The 21,691-nt window shown below is 38.5% G+C and overlaps 1 protein-coding gene across 3 annotated transcripts in view; it reads right to left on the bottom strand.

Moving 5' to 3' along the window:
* The window catches only part of mib2 (MIB E3 ubiquitin protein ligase 2), a 98,783-nt gene that overhangs the window by 4,787 nt on the left and 72,305 nt on the right, over positions 1-21,691 (bottom strand). For all 3 annotated transcript variants that reach the window (XM_022670777.2, XM_022670776.2, XM_022670778.2), the window contains 6 exons: positions 16,280-16,434; positions 6,790-6,916; positions 3,482-3,706; positions 1,205-1,383; positions 699-892; positions 230-295 (listed from right to left, as the gene is read on the bottom strand). In XM_022670777.2, coding sequence (XP_022526498.2) covers positions 230-295; positions 699-892; positions 1,205-1,383; positions 3,482-3,706; positions 6,790-6,916; positions 16,280-16,434 — 946 coding nt within the window. The remainder of the gene's footprint in view (positions 1-229; positions 296-698; positions 893-1,204; positions 1,384-3,481; positions 3,707-6,789; positions 6,917-16,279; positions 16,435-21,691) is intronic.

The raw sequence follows: 21,691 nt of genomic DNA, 5'->3' as shown, positions 1-21,691 counted from the left end.
TAATTAAATCTTGACGAGGCACAGTTGTTCCACTTCTACCTGTAATATAATAAATTACATTCTATTGGCACCACTACCAATCAATGGCTTTTGAATGACAATATAAATAAAGTTTTTTTTCCCCCAGGAAATGATGGCCAATAGTTTGGATTTGGGTTTAAATAAATAAAATAAAAAACACAATTGTCTGAAAAATAAACAAACACTAAGAGACTTTTCGATATTTTACCTTGTCGTATTTTCTTTGTGATTGTGACCTGGCATTTGATGCATTTCTTCATTCTGTGAGCACACTCTAAGAAAACAGAGAAGAAAAGAGAGTTAGATCATGCTAAAGATGGATGGATGGATATTTAGAAAAAAAGCCTTGTTACTCCTATTTCATTTCAGCGTGTTTTCTTTTTGGCTTCTCATCGTTCAATAAAACCCCTATCCAGATAAATCTAGCAGATGTATGTAGCCTAGTATAAAGATAATCTGTGCAGAAACTCAAGAGAACTTGAGACAAGCACAAGTTACACTGCTGTTTTTGTTCTTAATAAAGAGCTCCAAACAAAAATGCTCATTAAATATGTAGTTTCTCATAATGAATAAATATGTTGTGTGAGAATTTTTTTTTATTATTATTATTAAATTGAAAGTATGGTATACGCATTGAACATGTTAAAGCGGTACCCAGCCCTAGTGTGCCCCCTCACCTTCACAGGCGACACTGTGCTGACACGGGGAGAAGAGGACGAGTAGTGCGAGCTCGGAGCAGATGAGGCACTCGCTGGGGCCTGGAGCGCTCGGCATGGCCAGGTTGGTCATGGTGTTGGGCGTGGTGTGAACCCGCCGCAGACTGCTGCTGCTACTGCTCGTTCCACATGTGATAGCCTGCAGCTGCTGGAGCCTGACACACACACACACACACACACAAAAAGAGAGAGAGAGTGAAAAACCCTTATAGACAAGCTCTTTTATTCTGAACTAATAGGGCTCTGGGAAATTTTTAAATCTTGATTAATTTCGATTCATGATCAGACGTGGATGATTCTGAATCGATTCACATATGCCCAAAATCTATTCCGACCTGTCAATATGTAGCTATATGAGTAACGGGAGTAACCTCCTAGTCTCATCCAATCATAAGGTGAATCCAAGCATATCACCACTAGTATTATCAGAAACATTTATTATAAATAAACATCAAAACACTACATACCGGTGTTTCTCTGAGAAGCTCCTGATGAGCTGCAGTGTGGTGCTGTCCGTTACCAGGTCCAGAGGACTCTTGCCTTTATGGTTGGCGTAGTTTATGTCAGCGCCCTCTTGGGCTAAAAAGCAGGCAATGGCGGCACCAACATTCAGCTCTGTGTTCCCCAACAGCCCTGAGCTGCTCAGCTGTAAAACATACAGACAGACAGTCACAATATTACTCTTCATTTAAAGAACTCCATGTTAGTCTCCATGTAAAATACACTTTGCAAACATATATATATATATATATATATATATATATATATATATATTTTTTTTTTAGCTGTTAACTGAAAGCCATGACTCCCCCTTATAAAGCTGACTGAGAAAATCCAGAGATGTGCAAAGCTGTTGTCTATGCAAGAGGTGCTACTTTTATAAATCTAAAATTTGAACCATATTCTGGTTTGTTTAACACTTACTTGTCACTAAATAATTCCATACTTTTACAATGTAGAACATTTTAAAATAATGAGGAAAAAAAACCCACTGAATTCTAGTGTGTTCAGAATTTTGACTGTTACTGTATATACTGTATATACCATACACTGTATATAGCTTGACAGAGCATCGTCTCTCAAAAGTGAAGCCACCACAGGTCGGGCGCCTCCTGCTGTTCGATTTCAGAAAGCTGTGAAACCCCACCCATCCCCATAGGTTTCAATGGCAAAACAGACAACTTTTAATCACGTTTTTTTCCAATATACTGTAATTCTACATCCATTACTTAAAAGCAACAGCTAGTGTAACCTATGCTTACATATATATATATATATATATATATATAGAGAGAGAGAGAGAGAGAGAGAGAGAGAGAGAGAGACTGTGTCACCGTTTCCATCCATTTAATGAGAAAAAAAAAAAAAATATATATATATATATATATCATGTGTAAGACTATTAGTCTTAGTGTAATAGTGTAACTGACATTAAATCACTGCTGCACACATTAATGTAGTTAATGATGATTAGTGATGTTACCTCATATCCAAAAAGTGCCATTAATCTGAATTATAAACCAGGAACAAATTAAGCAGCTGACTGAACTATAATATAAAAATTGTCTACCTAATGGTTATGAGCATGTTCCATGTCATTTATTTCAACTACAACATTTATTAATTTAGTGTCATGTCCAGTTTTAAAGTCTACACTGTTAATTCTATTTTTTTATTCTACTGCTGGCTTCTTCTGGCCAATACAAGAGCATGTGTCAGTTTATGTGCACACAGAGCTTTTCAGGAATTACTTTTGCTGAAGGGTCAATACCATATTTAATGACATAATAACCAAGACTAGCCAGAATATAATTAGGTACCACACACACACACTTTTCTGCTGACACAGGAAAAACAGCAAAATTGGCCACCTTAACATAGAGCTGCATTTCTCTATTGGCTCTGGCTCAAATCCAGCCCTTAGCTCTGCGGCTACGTGTTCTTGTGTATATGTGTGTGTGTGCGTGTGTGTGTGTGCGCATGGATGCACGTGTGAGGCTGTGCCCTTCAGAGCCAGCATTGCTCATCCTTCACGCTCCACTGTAATAAAGGCATAGCCAACAGCACTGCATGTCTACTACAGTTTAGAAGCAGAATTGCCAAAGTATGAAGAAACTACCTAAACCCCTAATAAATACATGGAATACATGTTTAGTTAGTAACACTTTCCTTGAATGGCATGTCTGTCAGACTCTATAAAGATACTAATAACACATTAATTACTCATTAATTATTAACGTAGTAACGTATGTGAAATATTATAATAGCTTATATTTATTTATAATATACCACTGTATTACTACAAACACATCTTATGATGCATTCTAATAACTCATAATACCTTATAAACTCTAGAATGTGTTATACTAATGTTATCTCTCTCTCCCTTTCCCCCCCTTTTCTCTATTTTTTCTCCCTTTCTTTATCTCTCTCCTTTTCTTTTTCTCTCTCTTTCTATATCTATTTCTCTCTTGATCTCTCTCCTCCTTTCTTTATATCTCTCTCACCCTCTTTTATCTCTCTCTTTTCCCCCTTTCTTTGTCTCTCTCTTTTTGCCATTTCTTTATTTCTCTCCCCCTTTCTTTATCTCTATACCTCTTTCTTTATATCTCTCTCTCTTTTCCCCCTTTATCACTTTCTCCCCCCCTTTCTACATCTCTCTCCCCTATTATTTCTCTCTCTTTCTCCCTTTTTTTTTTATCTCTCTCTCTCTCTCTCTCTCTCTCTCTGTCTCACTCACTCACCCGGCAGTAGAGTGCAGATGCCTCTCTCTCGCTGGTGCTGAGCATGTTGGTGAGCTGTTGGCGGCTGAGTGCTGTGTGCATGGCTGTGTCTCCCTCTTCGTCCTCGGCGTTAACGTCGGCTCCTTCAGACACCAGCAGAGCCACCAGCGCTACATGGCCCTGCGTCACCGCCAGCTGCAGCGGCGTCTGGTTACGGTTGTTGCGGATGTTGGCGTCGCAGCGACCCTACAGAGCACAAATGAAGAACATGATGAAGAAGGTGACAAAGCAGAGAGCATTTCTTGTTTACACGGCAGTGAATTTTAGAGAAAACAAATTCAAACAGTGCTGAGGGTGCTAACCTGCTAATCATTTTAGCAGGGCGATTCCAGGATCACAGTTTTAGAGGAGATGAGCAGCCAACGAACCCAGCCCCACCAAACCCCATTTAAAAACAACCATGTGATATATAATATTTATAAATTGTAATTTAAATAAGTGTAAGAATGTAACTGTAGACTATATTTATCTCAGATTTAAGTGAATTTAGGTAAATAAATACTCTTCAGTATTCAGAACACAGTAAAACTAAAAAGCTGAAGAGCAGTTTCCTGTTCCCACCACCAGAGGATGCAATGGTTATATGAAAGGCACAGAGAATGACTGGAACAGGTAATTAATGTTTCCCTGCGCAGTCAGATCTGCAGGGATCAAGTCGACCCAGGCCACCTTTTCACCAGCAATTTACCTTTCATTACTTTTACTCCAGTCAGAACTGGGTACTCCATGCATACATTAATCCCAGAATCCTCTGAGAAAGACTGTGTCATACTGCTGCTGAATCTGCCACGGGCTAAAACACCCTCTTCTTAAATAAATTCTTAAAGAAACAGCTTAACTGAATATGCCTATAGGGCTAAGAGTAAATACAAGTAGGCACCCACTGATTAGAATGCTGTTATTTCTATGTGTCGATGAGAGCACAAGCAGATAAATGTGGGTGTTTAAAGGTGTAATCTACAGACCATATAATTTATAAAATTATACAAAATCCTGTCCTTCTGTCAACAGATATGTATAAAGTACTAGAGACACAGACTTGAGTAAAAGTAAAAGTGCTCTATCAAAAAAGTGACTTGAGTAGAAGTTGAAGTTTTTCTTATGTTTCACACTTAAGTAAAATTAATAAAGTTCTCAGAGTAAAAGGCAGAACAGGAGCAGCAAATGTGATGTCCTAATTCCCTCAATGATTAGCGGATGACAGAAACTGGCAAAAAAGCAAGAAATAAATGTGTCTGTTACACAAAATTAGTACATGTTGGCAGGTCTGTAAGGCCTTTAGCTTTGTGAAAGCTCACACTACTTAATTTTGCTTTTAGTTAATGTGGTCTATTTCGTAAATTAGCATGCTGAACAACAATCTACAACAGCAACTCAATATTATTATTAGATGGTGTGCACCAGACTAGTACTGTCTGTGTGTGTATCAGATAATTAATGTTATCTATACTGAGTTTTGAGTAGGTTTCTGTGTTTATTATATTAAAGGTGATGTGCTAGACTAGTACTGTCTGTGTGTGTATCAGATAATTAATGTTATCTATACTGAGTTTTGAGTAGGTTTGTGTGTTTATTGTATTAAAGGGGAGGTGCTAGACTAGTACCGTCTGTGTGTGCATAAGATAATTAATGTTATCTATACCAGTGGCGGATGCTGGTCTTTCAAGGAGGGGAAGCTCAATTTCGGCCTACATCTTAACATATGTCGTTTTAATTATATACGTAAATTCTACTCTCCCTGAGATGTTTTTTTTTTTTGTAAACAAAAGGCATTATTTTCAAGTTTTCACTACACAACAAAAAGGTACCCATTCTTTACATTGAACAATTACATAAAAAGACACTATTGACATGAATAAACATAAAATGATCAGTAAAAAAACATTACGCAAAATCTTTGAAGTTGGTAAAGGAAAAAATGCAGGTAAATTTAGTTCCTTTTTGGACAGTTTTAATTTCCTTGAATAATCCCTTTATTATTTTTAATTATTTTAATTATTTTTAATGACAACACAATACTAGCCCCTGTTAATATATGTCCTGAGATAGTGTCGTCAAGAGGAATGGCCATCAGTATATTTTATTTGTTACAGCACTTCCAGTCAGCCAGCTCACTTTATCATACCAGGACAGCTGAAAATACCTGTTACTTTTCCCACCTTTTACACCAAATTAATCTGAGCAGTTGATCTGCCCTGCTGTTTAAACCTTAAGTTTTTCTTTGTAAAGAAGACTATCAAATTGCTTCGCCAAAATCCGTCCACAACATTAAAACTGTCTGACATTATGTGCAGCTTGCGATAGAGAAGAGTGATAGAAGTCAGAAAGAGTGATAGAAGTCAGTCTCAAAACACAAGCAGCTACAGAAAAGCACCAGAAATAGAAGCTGGATTTGTCGCTAGTCGTTTTTAATAAAGAAAATGCCGCTATAAGGATTAGGAAAGTCTCCGGTTCAACTCAGAACAGAATGAAAATACTCCCAGCACGGATGTTTACACCCAGAGATCGCTGATTCGCTCATTTCGCTGTCAATCAAAAAGGGACTCCGCCTCAGACAGATCATCCAATCATCATGCAGAAGCTGAGCGTCCGGGCCGGCCGAGGCCAGCCCACTGCCCCATAGACCCCCAGAGACGCTGAGCGTCCGATGGGCAGGACAAAGCTCGGTATTTATCCAATGACTCGTCTCGTTTCGCCGCGCGCTTTGCTCCGCTATTGGAGTCTGTGCACTGTTTAAAGCAGCACTGTGAAGCTGCGGGAATGAGTGAGAGGAAAGCCGCGGCGTTACCAGTTATAAGAAGCTGATTCTGAACTAAGTTCAGCGTGTTGTACCGCATATTTAATTAGTGACATGTACACACAACAGTATATATTTAATCACTTATTTTTTTACATTTTAGGGGAAGCTGAGCTTCCCTTGCAGTCTTAGAGCAATCGCCACTGATCTATACTGAGTTTTGAGTAGGTTTGTGTGTTTATTATATTAAAGGTGAGGTTCTAGACTAGTTCTGTCTGTATGTGCATAAGATAATTAATGTTATCTATACTGAGTTTTGAGTAGGTTTGAAAGCAGCCGTAGTTTATTTCTGCTACTATAGAAAACATCATGCGTTCCTTTTTAATGCTAACAATACATCCAATTACCACAGCACTGCCGGCAGCTCCCATGGTAAATGTGAAGGTTATTGAGGGTCGAACTGCAGCAGATTGCAGACTGGACAGAGAATGCAGTGTGTGTGTGTGTGTGTGTGTGTGTGTGTGTGTATCACCTCTTTTACAAGGATCTCAGCCACATCCCTGTGGTTGTTTAGAGCAGCCAGTTGAAGAGCAGAAAAACCATCTTCCTTCTTAACATCGGCGAGCTGCCGGGCACGAGACAAAATCATCTCTGTCGCCCTGGAAACACACACACACACACACACACCTGAGTGACAGTCTGAACACAGCAGTCAATAAACAGCTTCACATGATATAAAGGAGGTGTGACATCTGCTGTGGTTTCCGCATAAAGGATAATAAACATGATGCATGACACGGTGATGTCATGCAAAGTTGTACTTTGTGCCAATGGAGCGGCAGCAGTTCTAGACTATTTTATCTAGTCTTAATGCTTCCTATAGCATTATGGAAAAAACTATGCACTCAATATTATTCTACATTTTATTTATACAGTTTTCAGTTACAATTTCACAATTTACAATTTGCATTATCTTAATTCAATGTCTCATGCCATACAAACACATTTCATGTTTTAATGTCTTTGCAATAATTCAAAATTTAATGTATCTGTTTTCTCCAGTTTCATTTTACATTTCTTTTACATCAGCTGTGTTCTACGCTATGTTTTCTTGCCACCACAATTCTTACAGGTTTTTTTCTCATATCTCATACAAACTGATGAACAAAATTCACCCTTCAAAACTTGTTCTATGCTTCACAACGTTATCGTTTTCTGTTTCATATAAGATTAACATCAACAAACATATTCTCACAGTTTTAAGGCCTTTGCCGTCCTAAGCAGTACATTCAGATTAGCTCAGTCTGTTATAGAGGGCCCACGCTATAGTGCTTTTAATTCTCACAGCATGCAGCACTAGCTGAGAGTGAAACAGATCATTCACATTTTTATATTCAAATTTTTATATTCAAATGAATCCATTACCCACTGTTTACAGAAGACACTGAAACCCAGTCTGCCACCTAAAGGCATTGTGTGATTACATTGCATATAGTGTAGCCTGTGCGAAAGCCCTATGCAGTTGCCCTCATTCATACTTCTGCATCGAGTTAACGCATTGTCTACAGCGTAGGTATGACGCAGAAGTATAAAAGGGCCAAACTGTTGTCACGTGTTTGCAGAAGTGAGGAGATTCATGCTCAATTAATGGGGTCAAAGCATGTAGTGGGAGGGGCTCTAACACCCTTGCCCAACTAGAACGATAGTTATTTAGGCAGCCAGTTGTGATGAAGCAGAGCAACAACATGCTGTAAAGAAGTTCAATAGGGGTCGTGTTGATACTGGTAGGCCAGGTCTGAAATCCATACTCCAATTATTCTAAGGTCAAGGTCTGGGTGCAAGTGTGTGTGTGTGTGTGTGTGTGTGTGTGTGTGTGTGTTGGTATAGGTTATGGCTGACCTCTGCACCATTCACAGCAGATTACACCAAGTACAGCTGTTAGTACAGTTAAATCTGATGACCAGGGGATTGAAGAGGGGGCATCCATTAGAGCAGATTAGGGCTTAGGGTTTAGGATGCATGTGCGTGTGTGTGTGTGTGTGTGTTTGGACGATTGTTATCAGGTTCACACGGTCACAAGTCATACGGTAATCGTCTGGCGTCCTCAGCTATCATTCTGTCCCCTATAAGCTTCCTTACTGACCTTGTTTTTCCCTACACCAGACACACAGACACATATATACAAATAAACACACACACACACACACACATGTATCGCTCCTGCTAAAAAAATAATATGTGGACACAAATGTCTACTACTGCATTTTTATTTTTATAAAGGTAGGAACTAACTATGAATTCCATAGCAGATTTTATTTTAGCCCTATTAATATTAATTCATATCAATCATCTAATCATTTACTTTTATTGACAAATGCTTTGTTACATGGTCAAATATATAGTACCTGTTCGGCTTATTGTTAAGAAACTTTATTGTCGTTCTGTTTCTAACCTCCTGCAGAAGAATGTGATGCAGCTGCTCGCCTGTTTCAACACACACTTTCCACCAGTGAGCAATCGGGCCCCACTGGGACACACCATTAATAGCTTGGAGCTTACCACCAAGCTCTTCCTACACACACACACACACACACACACAGAGCGCTAAATGCACTCCTCAAGCGCTGTAACAGATTATATCAACAATTAGACACAAGTGCCTCCGTGTCTTCATGTGTTACTGACTCACCTTAACTAACCTGCACCTGAAATCACCTTCTTCTTATTATATTCTACAGCAGTGGTTCTCAAACTTTAAAGCAATGTATACCGATAAACAAACCAAAACGTTTAAATACCACCTACTGGAATTACTTTGTTAGCATTACCCACTTTACACCTTAACCTTAACCTTAATTCTTAATTATTGTAAATGTAATATGCTTCCTGAGGCATGTGGAAAAGTTTAAGACAAAGGGGAATAACAGGAGTGTGGGAGAATAGGGAGTAGTGAACTACAAAATCTACATGGCACCACCTTAAACCCTAGCCTAATTAGTTTACTATTATTACTAATACAGAAACTGTCGTTAATATGAATGGTGGGGTTCCACAGGGTTCAGTTGTAGGACCTACAATACTGAAACTGTAAAGAACTGTGAGAAAGTGTGTTCAACCAGGTTAAACATTAAACACTAAAAAAGGGTTTTGTGAAAGGTTAGATTAGAGCTAAAAAAAAAAAAACTTAATATTTTGAGCATGCATAAAATTTTTCTGGTGCACTACCCTGAAATGTTTTACGTTCACACCACAGGGATGGATTAGGTTCAGGACCAGATTTAGACTATCTAATTATAACTGCTGTAGGTAGTAGATCCATGTCTATATATAGATATGTTAGGTCCTGACACTGTGTGTGGAGGGGTATAATGTGGGAGCACTACTCAATGCTCACTCCATTAATCTTCCTCCTCACCGAGCCCACAGCCAGCAGGTGCACGCCCAAAGACGGCTTCACCTCCATCCACTACTCTTCCTCCTCCAGGTCCACCAAACCATCCATTCATCCCTTACTCCAACTCGTCCCACCGCTGCACCAGTCGGCACCCCCACACAGCGTGAGGGTTGAACGTGGGAGAGAAGAGGGAGGAAGATGTGGTGTGTTGTCTAGTAGCGCTGACCACTGGAGCAACATCTCGATGTGGGCGCCAACCATTTACATTCCACGATCATTGTGTATTTATTTTGGAACAAGAGAGGAATGTGTGTGAGACAGAGAGAGAGTGTGTGTGAGAAAATAGATTGTACATGTTTAGATAAGCACCTTGAATTCCAAAAAGGCCAATTACTGAAAGTCAGTGGGATTTTTTTTGTGTGTGTGTGTGTGTGTGCAAATAGATTGTACATGTTTAATTAAGCACCTTAAATTCCAAAACTGCTAACTACTAATAGTCAGTGGGATTTTTTTAGAGTGTGTGTGTGTTCAGTGAGAGAAGATGTGTTTATGCTACGTAAGAGCTACTGGAATCACCCACCATGTGTGTGTGTGTGTGTGTGAGTGCGCGTGTGTGTGTGTGTGTGTGTGAGAGAGTGTGTCTGTGAGTATGTGTGAGTATGTGTGTGTGTGTGTGTGTGTGTGTGTGTGCATGCGTACATTAACACTGGTAGCATGATTGATCATGAGTTGCTGGATAAAGCTTTTATCCCCCAGTTTTCATCTGCATTGACAAAATTAAGGTGCAACTTGATTAACTGTATCATTCATAATTTACTCATTTAAAAATCTGTAAATAACATGATTAATTCTGTTAAAAGATTATGGATTTTTGTAACAATTCAACTGAATCACATTTTTGGTTTCTACTTCTCTGATTTTCAGTTTTTTGGCTATTGTTGGGAGTAGGAATTAGTGTGCTTAGTGATGTATAGTTGGAATACGCAGCCCTCTCTAGTGCAACCAATTTCTCAATCGGGCAAGTAAAACGAAATCACACAGGTGCGACCAGCCGTTCCAGAGGGAGAAAAAAGTCTCTGTGACTATAAAAGAATCCCAAGTACAGATAAAGCAGAAAAACAATGAGCACTGTTTACACTTTCAGAAGACAAAACATCTGGCTGACCCACATGGCAACAGCTTTAGTCTTTAGCTCAGCTTAACATGTTTGGACTAAGTCTCAGATTCAGCAGTGAAGAGAAGGATTTGCAGTCTGGCAGGTGAAGAACTGCAGTAATAAAATAATTGCTAACATGAGAAAATAAAAAACAGCACTGCTACTGGACAGCTTAAAAATAGCTCTTGACTCTAATTCTGTGCCCTTCATGATCACATGCTGTGAGTGGCATGTTCCCGCACTGCACACAGCTATGCAAACACTCAGCTTTCTTTACGTTTCCCTGTATATCCAGCTGCCCTCTGACCGGCAGCAGCTACAAAGCGATGGGTTTCTCACAACCCCTCCTCAGTCTCTCCCTCTCTCTCCTCTCCTCCCTCTTCTTTTCCCACATATCATATGAGAAATGGGACTCCCCCTCATTTTTTTCCATTTCCTCCTTAAAAACGAATAAATACCTTCCATGCGAAAACAAACAAACGGAATATCCCTCTGCTTGCTTTACCAAACAACTGAGGAAAGCAAAAAGAATCTGTAGAACTAGATTTTTTTGATGCAGAACTGATGTTTTTGTGGGTATACACACACACATGAAAAAAAGATTTGCAAACAAATGAATCGTATGTAAGAGAGACTGATGGGTCGAGAGAAGGAGGAACTAAAAATACACAACCAGAGGTGCTTGAGAACATCAGGCAAAAGTATGAGAAAAGAATTAAGCAATAAATAAAAGGATGGAGTGTGTATTTATGGGAAAATACAGCTTGGTATTTTTGTAAATAACTCTCTCCCTCACTCTGGGTGATGAAGAGGCGAATGACTGCCAGGGCAATGCTGCTAAACTTTGGTACTGCACATATGATAGTTGCCAGAACAAATCTGCCATTCGTTTTATGATTCTTCTGGCCTTAGAGTCAGTATATTCTCTCTCTCTCTCTCTCTCAACTCCGTCTGAGGACTCAGCATCGCTCTCCCCATACAAGGCAAAAGCTGTCACTGCAGGGTGCACTGAGTACAAGAACCAGGGACAGTCCTGCTGAAGTGTGTGTGTGTGTGTGTGTGTGTGTGTGTGTGTGTGCTCGCTGTGGGCTGTGGGCTGTGTGTGTGTGTGTGTGTGTGTGTGTGTATATATGTGCTGTGGGCTGTGTGTGTGTTCCGCACCCTACAGTGAGAGCCTGCGATTACATACATCAAGGCTCTGTACAAGTGCAACTTCTAGTGCTTGTGATATATTTGCCAAGATCTAGGCTGTGCGATACTAATGCTTGTGACGATGGGGTGTGTTTCTGTGTGCGTGCGTGCGTGTGTGTGTGTGTGTGTGTTAGGGGTGTGATATATCGAATTGTACACAATACTAATCGCCAACCTTTTAGAATATTATACTCTAAAATCAGGTGCCATATAACCCACCCCTAATTATCAGGGTACTACTTTTTTTTTTTTTAACAAAACACTGATCTCGTTTCCCATTATATATTTAATATGGACACATGAATCTGTCCAGTATCATTCATTTTACTTTAATCTTGGATATATGGAGATATTCAAAGGGCATTATTAGTATCATGACATTCTGGATCATTGACGTCTGTTATCTGCAATCTGATAAATTCTAATATTTTTTAAATCAGTTAGGGGTGTTCAATATGTATGCAACAATGAAATTTAAATTTCATTTTGTTGCAGTAGTGTATTCTTGAATATTTTTTTTAATTCAGTGTTTTATTATATCGCCAAGAGTATTTTTATTGTGGAAATACCATGAAATATTGTGGTGATATTTTAGGGCCATATCACCCATCCCTACTGTGTCTGTTTCCCTGTGTTTGTTTCTGCGTGTGAGTCTGTTTCTCTGTGTGTTTCTGCCTGTTTGTGTCTGCTCCTCTGTGTGTGTTTGTTTCTGTGTGTGTCTGTTTCTCTGTGCATTTTTCTGTTTTTTCTCTGCGTGTGTTGCTGTGTGTGTGTATTTCTGTGTGTGTGTGAGCGTATGTGGCAGTATTCTCTTTTCAGCCCCATGGCGACATAAGTTAACTGTGCCAATGAGATGAAAAAATCTGGGTCAAAATTCTCACAGAACTGAACAAAATGTGTAAAAGTTAAACAAGAGCATCTGCAGGGCTCAAGAGATGGGCCAAATCCCAAAAGACTCGATACTCGTGCACTCTGACTCCTGTGCACCGCATAGTAATGTATACAAAGTTCACACTTGCACTTCTTATAAAATAAATAGCCAACTGTGGTAGTTTTGAATATCAGACAAATAAAATGCAGAAACATCTTTTCGACAAAGGCTCCTGACTCGCTGAATAATATCACTGATTCCTAAATTAGACCGTTTCTGACGCAACAGGCCACCCAACTCCTGGTACAAGCAGTGGTCATCTCACGCCTCGACTACTGCAATGCCCTGCTAACTGGCCTCCCGGCCTGTGTAGTAAAACCACTCCAAATGATCCAGAATGCAGCAGCACGTCTGGTCTTTAACCAGCCAAAAAGGGCTCATGTCACCCTCCTTTTGAAAAAAAAGGTCTTAAGGTAGTCTGTTGTGGATTCTGGGGTGATTTAGTATCAGTATAGAAAAGTACAGAGGCAATCATCTTCTATTTTTCAGCTTTTGTATTCCATTTTTTTTACAGACACTTAATTTGCAGGTATTATACTGAATCATGTCTTTGCTCTGCTAGTGAACTTTTCATTCCACTGGCTGCAAAACAGCCCTTCAGTGTAATTTCTGCATATTTTGTTCACAGTCTGAATGGTCAGAATTCACAGTTACATCACCATATCCCTAGAGTTAAAAGAGATAATCACTGTTCGAAGACATCTAGTTATTATTGGGCTGAGTTTCTTGAGATGTTTATATTTGTTTAGGTTGGCCAACAGTTATGGCTAATTGTTATGGCTAACTAGCTTTCCTCAGCTATTGAAATTCTTGTGCCACTGGCTGCAACACAACTTTAAATCTTGTTTGATTCATCCTAAGCTTAACAGTTGGACAGGTGACCTTTTCATGAAATTCTGCAATTTTTCTACAATACGACCCTGCTTACTATGGAAAAAGAAAGTCTAAAGCTGCTGGTTATAATGATAAAGTTTGAGGAGTTTCTTAATAATGACTGATGAAGGTCATTGCCTATGAAGGTCTTTGCTTAAGGTCTAAGATCCTTGGTGCAAGAAATCTGAGCCACTGTATATTTAAACGTGTGTTGTGGTGGATTAATGGCACAACACTACCGTAGTTCATTTTTATACACACATACACACACACACAGTAAAAGAAAAGTTGAGAGAATGTCTGGTAAAAATGGGGTGTGACTGGCCTTACTGTACTTAATGCAGTACAGTAAGATGAATATAGGCATCACTCTCTGGTGATATGTGTCCCCTAACATCTGGGTATAACCTATAGCCTTAAGACTTGTTACACCATTTATACCTAAACCTGTTACACTAGACATGGCCCAATCAGTGTTTTTAAAGAAAACACATTGAATGAGAAGGTGTGTCCAAACATTTGGCCTGTACTGTATATTAGGCTGAACCTGTGAAAAAAAAATAGATCAAGCTTTTACATATCTGTTACACTCAGGCTCCTTAGCTCACTAATCGGTATAATGCTCAACCTTCGCAAAAAATCAGGATCCTGCACACGCAGTACCATTCCAGAGCCACAGAAATAATAACGTCTAAGTGGCAATTATATAACGGGGTGAGACAGCCTGTTAGAAAAATGCCAGTCACTGTGCAGCACTGGCTGGAATGCTGAATCACTGTAGAGGGAAAGTCGGGAGAGGGAAAGAAACCTTGTGAAACAGATTCAATGTGGGAGTCACTCTCTCACACACCCACACACCCACACACCCACCCACACACAGAGACACCCCTACAAACACACCGACCTGCACACCCATAATCGCAAACTCAGAGAGAAATTCATCAAGAGGACACACTATCTAATCACCGGGAAAACCAGGGCTATTCTCCCACACATTAACAAGAAACAAAGCCACGGCTACAGGAGACAGAAGGACACCGTTTCCACAGTAAATGGAGTTAGTATAGCATTAGGAACACTAATACATGCCTACCCTCAGGAATACTAATCTTATATGAGTTTATACTCCTAAAAATATCCTGAGCTATTAGATCAGTGTCACAGTGAATTGTGGGCACTCTCTAAAATGGCCTCACATCATCAAACACCGAAGGAACATGAAGTTAAAAGTTTCCAAAGCCTCCAGCTTACTTAATATAATCCTTCAGATATCAGATTCAAAGCAATATAACCTCTAATTTCTTCCCTTAGCCTAAAAAAGCCCATCTGTTTTTGTGCATGTGTTCTCACTGAGCAGCTGTCCTAGCTCTGGGTTATCCACCCAGCCTTTATGATACTCATGAGCTAGACTGCCTCACTTTTCTCTAAATGTGGGTTAAACTGCCCCTGTTTTCATACAGCTGTCCAAAGGACTTGTGGGGAAATCCTTTACATCATTCAAACGATCATCATGCTTCATCTCCATTAACTTATATAAACCTGATATACCCTAGGATTTAGAGTTCCCACTTTCTGTTCCTTCAACCCAGCATATAATATTTTACAGAGTACAGATATAATGTAAGTACATTTCAGTACTTACAGTAACAGAAATAGTTATTTGAACACTTGCTGATTTTGTTAGTTTGCCAACTGACAAAGACATGAACAGTCTATAAATGTATGGGTAGATTCATTGTAACAGTGAGAGATATCAGAAATAAAATCCAGAAAATCACACTGTATACATTATTATTTAAATGTATTTGCATTTTGCAGAGAGATATGAGTATTTGATCCCCTACCAACCATTAAGAGTTCTGGCTTTTAGAGATGAGTTAGAAGCTCCTAATCAACTCATTACTTGAATTAAAGACAGCTGTCTTAAACAGTCCACTGTATTAAAGACTCCTGACCTCTACAACATGGGCAAGGTGTCGGGGACAAGATCACAGACCTGCAGGAGGTTGAAATGGGCTACAAAACCAGAAATTAGACGCTGAATGAGAAGGAGACATCTACAATAGAAACAAAAAGGAAAAAATACAAAATGACTGTCAGGGGGAACTTGTTAATGATCTCAAGGCAGCTGGGACCACAGTCACCAAGAAAACCATTGGTAGCACATAGCAAAATTAACCAACCCTAAAAATTATAGGCTGTTCATGTCTTTGTAAAAAAAAAATAGCAAGGAATAAAATAATTATTTTCTTCACAGTAAGTACAGTATTTAAAGTAAAATAGATACAGATACAGTATTTTAGTACTTCAGTACAGTAGTGAAGTAGTTCTACTTTGTTATCATACATCTTTGTATATGTCATGTAGCTAATATGGTTAACAGTGAATCCCAAACAGGTCATTTTGCATTCAAAACCAAAGCCTTTGTGTGTGTAATGTTTGCAGCATTAGCTGTACAGTTTAGCTGGAGCACTTACAGTTTGTTGCCTTTCAGGGCAGCGTGGTGCAGCAGGTTGAAGCCCCGGTTGTTCTGCTGAGTGAAGTCGATGTTGGGCACCACAGTCAGGATTTCAATAATGCTTCTGAAGTCCTTAGCGATGGCATCGTGCAGCGGCGTGTCGCCATACGAGTCCTGAGACAGAGAAAGTGAGAAGGTTGTATTGAGACAGAAAATGTGCAACACAAACTAGAAGGTGCTTTTTAAGACACTTTTAAATAAAACTTCAAATTAAACTGTCTTAAAATACTTTTTTATTTGGTTTGTAGGAGATCTTTTCGCTGTGTATAAAGCTTTTAGCCTGTTTGTTTTTTTTAGAATTTTGTAAGCTTAGAATGATTAGGTTTATATTTTAGCCAACATCTCTTTAAACTTCAACTAAAACATCAAAATGGCTCATTAGCAGACTGTTTAAATGGCTTAGAAGTTTGACCAAAATGATGGCTCAGAATCCACTGACGTAAAGTTAGATTTTAGATTTTAAAGTTTGATAATAAAGAATGGTTGTAAAATATTTCACATTATAGCAGTTACATGCTCAATGTTAAAATGATCTAAAAGTAGGCGTATTTTATTTGCAGAATAATAAGCAATATAAGATGAGAAGTTCTGAAACTAATCAACTTATCATAGTTTTTATAATGAAACATGCAATTAGTAAGCATTCATTAAGTACGGATAATAGGTCTCTATCTTACACCCTGCGCAGAGTGCGTTGGGACGCTCATTGCTACCAGTCTAGTCTAGTCTAGTCTGCAAACAGTCTATTTTCACTCCTGCTTGCATTGCTTAAATAGCTACGATGCTTCTGAATACATCTACACCGATGGGCATGGTGGTCTATTAATAAAGTGTGTTCAGGTAAATTTCTAGTGTATTGTTGTAATGAGTCTTGGTGGTGGAAAATACAGGTGCTCCACTGACTGATTTAAACCCTGAAAACAATCAACAGTCAGACATCCATACCCATCTGAGCTATGCAGGTGCGCTGTATGTGTTTTGAAAACTAAAACATCTGATTGTTTGATCCTTGATTATAACTACAACACTAAAATGTGTACATTTTCTATTAGTGAAATTGTCTCTCTCTACCTTTGGCCTTTTTAATAAGACTAATCTCATCAGACATTTCCCTCAAAACCCATCTGTTTGTTGGACAGAGAGCCAGTGCAGCCATTTGATAAAAAGCCCCAGTGTGCACTTCTCCCCTGGCACATAACCAGAGGGCTCCAGTGTTCTGGACCCTGGCTTTTGGTGGAATCAGCTTTTTAAAGCTGCTAGCTCCTAGAAATTAAACACCACTGGCTATCTGGCAATGAACTCTCTCAGTCTGGCTCATCAGAGTGATTTCACACACAGTGACTTTAAATGTCCTGCGGTAAAACTCTGCTTCAGCATACCGGCAGCATGTTCTACTCATCTATACTATCCATTCTCAGAGACTCCTCACCCCCAGACACTGCTGGACCACCACTGGACCCTACGCGTCCATCCTCATCCCCCTCGCCCTTCCCCACCCCCCTCACCCAAAACCTACATGAACCACAGCCTAGACAAACTGTTTAAATTTACCCACACCAAGTGGTCCAGCGGTCTTAAACACTGCCGCTATGTTTGTCATAAAGTTATTCAATTTCAAAAATCCCCCTTGGAAACGTCCAGTCAAATGTCCTGCGATATACAGCGGCTTGCAAAGTATTCATAACCCACTGTTTGCCCTTATTTGCCTTTAGTCGTTATCTGGGGACCCCAGGCAATTGATTGGTATGCTTGCTATGTTGCAACGGGGCCACACATACTGTACTCAGTCCATCCGTTACTCATCTGAAGGCCGCTGCTAAGGATTTCTACTGTGGTACATGTTCACGTGCGCTAAAGTGTGGCTGTCACATCTAATACTATCCAGTCGTCTCCCAGAGCTCTCCTGGGCTGCCTCTCCTTTGTGCAGATGAAGCGCATGCGTGTCTAATGCTAATGTAAACAGAGAGGCCGTGCAAATGTATGCTGGCTGGCTGGAGGCAGCCGAGTGGATATATGGCTGAATCATATTGAGGCGTGCAGCTGCACCGCCAACAGCAAAGTTCATCCTGCTGACCCAGCACACACAACAGAATATGTTTATATGCATGTGTGTGTGTGTGCACACATAGACACACCTGTGTTTACACACACACACATATATAGCACAGCCTGAACATTTGGCATATTTTCTTGTGCTGTTTTATAATAATCTTTTATACAATCCATCATGCCATGCGAAAAGTGGTATTTTGCTCAGCGCCCAGTATTGGCAACCTGCTCTCAACAATACAAGTAAGGGAATATGCAGCACTCTCAGATTTTATTTACATTGTAGATTAATATTAAATACATTAAAACAAGTAAGGGACACGTATGGAATTCTGTAGTAAACAGTAAAAAAGTGTTAGTCCTCCACATTAATCCCCTGATCTAAACCTGATGAACTGAGATGGTGATTTGGGATATGCTGGAGCTTTAAAAGATACTTACAAAAGTATACTTACTAAAGTATTAAACATAATCTGGTTTAACACGTTTTGTTTACTAAATAATTCTACGTGTTCCTGTATTGCTTTAATATAGTCTTCAATATTAAATTTACAATGTAAAAAATCACAAAAAAGAAATAAACTTTCTGTCCAAATGTTTGACTGGTACTGTATATATTTCTCTACTCCTGGATTTAAACAACAATAAATTAACAGAATTAAATACTAACATAAAATATGTCTTTAAGACTACTAACAATACTTATTTACTACTAATAATGCTAATTACTAATTACTAATAGTCAGACCAGCAAACAGATACTTAAATGAGACCCTACATGTATTGAGAAAAGGTGAGAATATTTCCCAAATATCTGTAACAGAAACTTAAAGAAAATAACCTCAAGGACATTTCACATACATTTCTCTGAGCCACAGTTATTCTGTTTATTTTTTTGTTTATTTAATTTTCATGTTATTTTTTTCTATCCTTAAAGGAACATTTACCCTATAATAATAATAATATAGTAATAAATGGGCAAATGTGAGGGTGTAAAACAGCTTTTATTTCTTATTTAATATCTTACAATTCTACTGGAATATGCACTTAATCTGCAGCACTGAAACACTGCAGCTGGGGTAAGTCATAAATAAGAAAAAACAGGCGCAGGTTTTTGTCCTCTTTGAAAGTTGTGCACTTTTAAGAAATATCCAGGAACATGGCTGGGCACCCCTGATGTTCATTTAAGAGTATGACTGACAGGTCTTGGATTTGGAATATTACTTTGCACAGTGCTGTGTGTGTGTGTGTGTGGCCATGTACTAGAAGACTTCTCCAGGGAGTCTTTCTGCTCCAGCTGAGCACCCACAGCTCAAGTGGAAAATGTGGAGCACAGGGCCCAAGCGCAGCGCTGCTGGACAGTGTGTCCAGCTCAGCAGTGCTCTACTGCACCATCGCAGAACCTCTGCTCCAGCAAAGACCCAGAGCACAATCGGACAACCGCCTAATTAGACTTAATGACGCAAGATTTCCCTCCTCTGGCTGGCGAGGCAGAGCTTGCGTGTGGAAAGGATAGTAAGGAGCCAGGCCAGTGAGGCTATCGGTGCTGAAGCACCGAGAGGAAGTGTGTTGTGACAAGACTGGTTAGAGTGAAGGTCATGACTAACATGACTTAACACATTCCAGAACGGTATTGGAGGGACACTGTGTTTGTATTTGTGCTCAGTTATCTGTCCCAGATTAGAGATTACAGTAGGGATGTCCCCGACCTGATTACCTGATCGGAAAATAAGGGCTGATCATGTTATTTTCAAATGACTGGAATCGGGTAGAAAAGATCCAGATCACTTAATCAAATTTCTCACATAAGCACACACATTTCCTCTTGTTTTGTGTTTCTATTAGATCCATAAACTCTCAGTTGAACTCAGTAACTCAGAACATCAAAATATTCTCATCTATAGTATAAAATATATTCTAATATATAGTCTAAAAACTAATAAATTGTAATAAAGTAAAACTATCCTGAGATATTATAATACAGTAAATCTACCCTGAGATATTATAATACAGTAAATCTACCCTGAGATATTATAATACAGTAAATCTACCCTGAGATATTATAATACAGTAAATCTACCCTGAGATATTATAATACAGTAAATCTACCCTGAGATATTATAATACAGTAAATCTACCCTGAGATATTATAATACAGTAAATCTACCCTGAGATATTAATACAGTAAATCTACCCTGAGATATTAATACAGTAAATCTACCCTGAGATATTATAATACAGTAAATCTACCCTGAGATATTAATACAGTAAATCTACCCTGAGATATTAATACAGTAAATCTACCCTGAGATATTATAATACAGTAAATCTACCCTGAGATATTATAATACAGTAAATCTACCCTGAGATATTAATACAGTAAATCTACCCTGAGATATTATAATACAGTAAATCTACCCTGAGATATTATAATACAGTAAATTTACCCTGAGATATTAATACAGTAAATCTACCCTGAGATATTATAATACAGTAAATTTACCCTGAGATATTAATACAGTAAATCTACCCTGAGATATTATAATAAAGTAAATCTACCCTGAGATATTATAATGCAGTAAATCTACCCTGAGATATTATAATACAGTAAATTTACCCTGAGATATTAATACAGTAAATCTACCCTGAGATATTATAATGCAGTAAATTTACCCTGAGATATTATAATACAGTAAATCTACCCTGAGATATTATAATACAGTAAATCTACCCTGAGATAATATAATACAGTAAATCTACCCTGAGATATTATAGTACAGTAAATCTACCCTGAGATATTAATACAGTAAATCTACCCTGAGATATTAATACAGTAAATCTACCCTGAGATATTATAATACAGTAAATCTACCCTGAGATATTAATACAGTAAATCTACCCTGAGATATTAATACAGTAAATCTACCCCGAGATATTATAATGCAGTAAATCTACCCTGGGATATTACAATGCAGTAAATCTACACTGAGATATTATAATGCAGTAAAAAGTCCAGTTTAAGTCTAGTCTGCCAGGTCTAATATACTACATTACATTATTATTACTGTCTCCCTTCTAAATATACAAGGAAATACCAGCATTAAAAAAAATAAATAAATGATTTTCATATTGTGGTGATTAATGCAATACATTTTAGGTGACTCTACTAATATACATATTTATATATTTTAATAATAAATCATTTATTTTGCTTTAATGTAGCCCAGTTTTTTGTTATTTAAATTTAAATAAATGATTATTGTTTAAGAAGCACAGGGTAGTACAATATAACATTTTTACAAACACATTTTTGTTAAAAAAA

The sequence above is a fragment of the Astyanax mexicanus genome, chromosome 12, assembly GCF_023375975.1.
Source record: "Astyanax mexicanus isolate ESR-SI-001 chromosome 12, AstMex3_surface, whole genome shotgun sequence".
NCBI lineage: Eukaryota > Metazoa > Chordata > Actinopteri > Characiformes > Acestrorhamphidae > Astyanax > Astyanax mexicanus.
Note: the sequence above shows the minus strand (reverse complement) of the source record. Positions and strands in the feature narration are given on the sequence as shown.